We start from the raw sequence: 6113 nt of genomic DNA on the forward strand, positions 1-6113 counted from the left end.
CCTTTAGCTGAAACAGGCTTATTTTAGCTGCTAGTTCATTTTAGCTGCTAGTTCATTTTAGCTGCTAGTTCATTTCATTTTGTGAGATGTTTGACATAGGCCTACCCCCTCTATCCATCACACACCCTCTGTGAGACATGGACAAATATACACACACACTATCACCACTTACACTGGCCTTTGATCATTGCAATGTCTATGGGATGTGCGTGTTAAGTGTGGGTTAAACAGGGAGGTATTGTGGCATGTATATCTACAGTTTATTACAGTTTTTCTCAATCGCGTACACACATTTTTTGGAACAATATTTTCAATTTTCAAAACTGAGTTCACAAGACTGTGGCTTTTTGCAAAACAAAATGCATTTTCAAAATGTAGTTGCCTTCTCAAATAAATACATTCATCAAAACTATATTATACCATCACAATACATTCATCAAAACTATATTATACTGTCATAATACATTCATCAAAACTATATTATATCGTCATAATACATTCATCAAAACTATATTATACCGTCATAATACATTCATCAAAACTATATTATACTGTCATAATACATTCAACAAAACTATATTATACCGTCATAATACATTCATCAAAACTATATTATACCGTCATAATACATTCATCAAAACTATATTATATCGTCATAATACATTCATCAAAACTATATTATACTGTCATAATGTCACGCCCTGGCCTTAGTATTCTTTGTTTTCTTAATTATTTTAGTTAGGTCAGGGTGTGACATGGGGAATGTATGTGGTTTTTGTAGTGTCTAGGGTGGTTGTAAGGTTTAGGGGGTTTATTAGAGTAGTTGGGTTTATGTTTAGTATAGAAGTCTAGCTGTGTCTATGGTTGAGTGTAGGTATCTAGGAAAGTCTATGGTTGCCTGAATTGGGTCTCAATTAGAGACAGCTGGTTATTGTTGTCTCTGATTGGGAGCCATATTTAAGGCAACCATAGGCTTTAGCTGTTTGTGGGGAATTGTCTATGTCGAAGTGTTTTGTGTCAGCACTTATGTTTGTATAGCTTCACGGTCGTCTGTTTTGTTGGTTTGTTTTGTTTTTTCCTTCTTTAAATAAAAAGAAGATGTACTTTCCACGCGCTGCGCCTTGGTCCTCTCTCAGTCCCTTTGACGATCGTGACACATAATACATTCATCAAAACTATATTATACTGTCATAATACATTCATCAAAACTATATTATATCGTCATAATACATTGATCAAAACTATATTATACTGTCATAATACATTCATCAAAACTATATTATACTGTCATAATACATTCATCAAAACTATATTATACTGTCATAATACATTCATCAAAACTATATTATACTGTCATAATACATTCATCAAAACTATATTATACCGTCATAATACATTCATCAAAACTATATTATACTGTCATAATACATTCATCAAAAGAATACGATACCGTCATAATAGATTCATCAAAACTATATTATACCGTCATAATAGATTCATCAAAACTATATTATACCGTCATAATAGATTCATCAAAAGAATACGATACCGTCATAATAGATTCATCAAAACTATATTATACCGTCATAATAGATTCATCAAAACTATACGATACCGTCATAATAGATTCATCAAAACTATATTATACCGTCATAATAGATTCATCAAAACTATATTATACCGTCATAATAGATTCATCAAAACTATATTATACCGTCATAATAGATTCATCAAAACTATACGATACCGTCATAATAGATTCATCAAAACTATATTATACCGTCATAATAGATTCATCAAAAGAATACGATACCGTCATAATAGATTCATCAAAACTATATTATACCGTCATAATAGATTCATCAAAACTATATTATACCGTCATAATAGATTCATCAAAAGAATACAACTGCCTGCCAAAAGATTAACGCAACTTTTTTTTTATTTTTTATCTACTTTTACCCAGTAGATCAATACATTTTCTTAGCGGTCACCAAATCATGATGATCAAAGTTGGAAGTACATCTTTCCAAAGCTGCAGAACTATGGAAAATTACTCTCCTTTTTTGCATATCTCACTAAACAAATTTCATACACATCCAATCAAATATTATTCCAATAAAAAAATAAGCACATTGTGTGCAGGGTTCATTTAGGATTCATTAATCACAATCCAATTCCATGTATTCAATACAAAGGCTGGTTTGCTCATCGTTTTGTAGACATTCCATTGGCACAAGGAAACACTATCTACAATAGAAATAAGGAAAGGTGAATACAATGGAGGAACACAACTGACATGAATGTATAGGCCTCAATCCACACCAAAGCAAAGCTCTGTAATGGAATGTTGAAGATGATGACTTAGGAGTAAACCAAAGGTACATAGAAGAAACCAATTTTATTCTCTGCATCTCTGCATGTCCGGACTATTGTAAAAAAATCTGATCAAATAGACGGTCCCCATTGCCTAGAGATCTTTCCTGGCTACCCCTACCCCGGGTCAACAGCTCAGCACCCCCAAATCAACTTGCCAAAGCCTCCCCCATTTCTCCTTCACCCAAATCCAGACAGCTGATGTTCTGAAAGAGCGGCAATATCTGGACCCCTACAAATCAGCTGGGCTAGACAATCTGGACCTTCTCTTTCTAAAATTATCCAACGCAATTGTTGCAACCCCTATTACTAGCCTGTTCAACCTCTCTTCCGTATCGTCTGAGATCCCCAAAGATTGGAAAGCTGCCGCGGTCATCCCCCTCTTCAAAGGGGGTGACACTCTAGACCCAAACTGTTACAGACCTATATCTATCCTACCCTGCCTTTCTAAAGTCTTCAAAAGCCAAGTTAACAAACAGATCACCGACCATTTCGAATCAGACCGTACCTTCTCCGCTATGCAATCTGGTTTCCGAGCTGGTCATGGGTGCACCTCAGCCACGCTCAAGGTCCTAAACGATTTCATAACCGCCATCGATAAAAGACAATACTGTGCAGCCGTCTTCATCGACCTGGCCAAGGCCTTCGACTCTGTCAATCACTGCATTCTTATCGGCAGACTCAACAGCCTTGGTTCCTCAAATGACTGCCTCGCCTGGTTCACCAACTACTTCTCAGATAGAGTTCAGTGTGTCAAATTGGAGGGCCTGTTGTCCGGACCTCTGGCAGTCTCTATGGGGGTGCCACAGGGTTCAATTCTCGGGCCGACTCTCTTCTCTGTATACATCAATGATGTTGGTGATTCTCTGCTCCACCTCTACGCAAACGACACCATTCTGTATACATCTGGCCCTTCTTTGGACACTGTGTTAACAAACCTCCAGACGAGCTTCAACGCCATACAACACTCCTTCCGTGGCCTCCAACTGCTCTTAAATGCAAGCAAAACTAAATACATGCTCTTCAACTGATCACTGCCCGTACCCGCCCGCCCGTCTAGCATCACTACTCTGGACGGTATTGACATAGAATATGTGGACAACTACAAATACCTAGATGTCTGGTTAGACTGTAAACTCTCCTTCCAGACTCACATTAAGCATCTCCAATCCAAAATTAAATCTAGAATCGGCTTCCTATTTCGCAACAAAGCATCCTTCACTCATGCTGCCAAACATACCCTCGTAAAACTGACTATCCTACCGATCCTTGACTTCGGCGATGTCATCTACAAAATAGCCTCCAACACTCTACTCAGCAAATTGGATGCAGTCTATCACAATGCCATCCGTTTTGTCCCCAAAGCCCCATGCACTACCTACCACCGTGACCTGTACGCTCTCGTTGGCTGGTCCTCACTTCATTTTCGTCGCCAAATTTAATGTTTTGCAAAATGTGGTCTAAGATATGCAAGTCAGATACAAGGGCAAGAAAAGGATCTGAAGTTCTGTAAATGTATTTGAACATTTGATCATTGCTGTTCTGCTATAGATACGTTTCAACAGATCCAAAACGTGCTTGTACGCGATTGAGAAAAACTGAAACTAGCATATATGAAAATATGCCCTTTAGAGGAGGCTGGTGGGTGGAGATAGATGGGTGGAGATGTAATAGCTGGAATGAAATGAATTGACCGGTATCAAACACATGGAAACCATGAGTTAGATGTGTTTGTAACCTTTTCATACTATCCATTCCATCCATTGCAATGAGCCCGTCCTCCTACATCTCTACCCACCAGCCTCCTCTGCCACACACACATATGCTTACCATAAAATACACAAACACACTCACACTCACTGACTCACCTTGAGTCTGCCAAACTCGCAAGCCAGGTCCAGAGGGGTCTTGTTGGCTTTGTTCAACAGACATGGATTAGACTGGTGCTGGAGTAACATCTCAGACTGATGGAGAGAGTGGGGAGGAGAGGGGGAGGAAGAAAGAGGAGGAGAGGGGGAGGGAGAGAGAGGAGAAAGGGGGGAAAGAGAGGAGAGAGGGGGGGACAGAGAGAGATAAAAAAAAAGAGAGAGAGAGAGAGAGAGAGAGAGAGAGAGAAAGGAGATAAATAAACATAACATTCTGACATTTCATCACCACAGCAAGCAGAGAGAGGCATCAGGATCTTAGCTCAGGGCTAAAGCAGTAGTCCTAACAGGGCTTCCATTACTAGGGTCAGTAAATTCCCTGGTTTTCACGAAATCCCGGTTGGATGATTCCCGGAATCAGGAGGGAATAAGCAGGAAATCCAGATTCCTCCAACCAGGACTATTATAGAAAATTCCTGTAATTTTGCGACCCTATCCATTACAGAGAAATACCTCTGGCTTTGTTAATGTTCCTGCTTTGTCCACACACAATACAATACAATACCTCAGTAGTCTCCATGACCAGTTATGCTGCTGCGTGTATGTTTGTGCGTTTCGTGTGTGTGTGCATGTGTGTGGGTGCGTGTTGGTGTGTGTGTGAACACACCTCTCAGGTAGACTCCCTAATTGTGTATTAAAGACACCCAATACACATATTCCTCCTTCCTCCCATTAGTCTCAATATGTCACCCAGGGAACCCACTGCTGACCTGATCATGTCATGTAGTTACTATAGAGCCCTCTCCTTTCACTCACCCTGACACCTAACGTACACAATCTGTGTCACGCTGTCACACCTGGAAACACTATATACACACTGATACTGAGTGAAGGTGTGTGTGGTGAGGCCTCTTACCAGTGTGTAATCCTTCCAAATATCGAACCATGTCTCTGAGTTGATAAGGGTCAATTGTGTGTGTGTGTGTGTGTGTGCGTGCATGTGTCTGTCTGCGTTTGTGTGTTCATGTGTGTGTACTCACCACCTGGTAGTGTCCATACTGTGCAGACAGGTGTAGAGGTATCTGTCCGTCCTGTGACGGTGTGTTAACTGATGCTCCAGCTCTTAGTAGCAGCAACACAGAGTCAGCTTTACCCTGCCACGCTGCATAGTGGAGCGGACGCATACCTAGAGAGAGAGAGAGAGAGAGAGAGAGAGACAGAGAGAGACAGAGAGAGAAGTAGGGAGGGAGGGAGAGAAGTAGGGAGGGAGGGAGAGAGGAGATGGAAGAAGAGAGAGAGATAAAAAGAGTAAAAATAGTACAAGAGAAGGTTAGTTAGGAAAAGACAGAGTTGAAAAGAGATAGACAGAGGGGAGTCCAACAAGAATCCCATGAAAGCTCATGAAGGAGCCAAACAATGTAAGGTGTAATCCAGGACTGGCTTTTGTTCTGTTTGCCAAAACAAGTGGCAGAGTGACCGCTTTAGAGTTTTTTCGAATCCCAGATTGCCCCTTTAATGACTTGTGCTGTTGTATTACCTGTTTATAACTGTTCATAAGTGTTTATACCGACTTATAAGAGCTTATAACTTCTCACCATTGGTGTCTTTGATGTCCACAGTGGCTTGAGCCTCCAGTAGTAGAGACAGCAGTTCAGTGGTGCCCGTTAGAGCTGCATGGTGTAACGCTGAAAACCTGGGGAAGAGAGAGGGAAGAGAGGTGGGGGGTAGAGAGAGAGAGACGGGGAGAGGGACACAGATAGAGAGAGAGAGAGAGAGAGAGAGATGGAGCATTAATATTATTCCATCCACTCTGTTGTTACTACTACAGTAATTGTCTAGGAATATTCTGGAAGCGTGTGCAGCCTCCATACT

At 40.6% G+C, this 6113-nt stretch overlaps 1 protein-coding gene across 1 annotated transcript in view; it reads right to left on the reverse strand.

Annotated features, from left to right (window-relative positions):
* The window catches only part of LOC120045940 (caskin-2-like), a 32811-nt gene extending 27384 nt beyond the window's left edge, over positions 1-5427 (reverse strand). The window contains exons 1-2 of the mRNA XM_038990865.1: positions 5282-5427; positions 4245-4340 (exon numbers count right to left, since the gene is read on the reverse strand). Coding sequence (XP_038846793.1) covers positions 4245-4340; positions 5282-5425 — 240 coding nt within the window. The 5' untranslated portion in view covers positions 5426-5427. The remainder of the gene's footprint in view (positions 1-4244; positions 4341-5281) is intronic.
* Between the last annotated feature and the right edge of the window lie 686 nt (positions 5428-6113).

Source organism: Salvelinus namaycush, chromosome 4 (assembly GCF_016432855.1).
Source record: "Salvelinus namaycush isolate Seneca chromosome 4, SaNama_1.0, whole genome shotgun sequence".
In the NCBI taxonomy this organism is placed as follows: domain Eukaryota; kingdom Metazoa; phylum Chordata; class Actinopteri; order Salmoniformes; family Salmonidae; genus Salvelinus; species Salvelinus namaycush.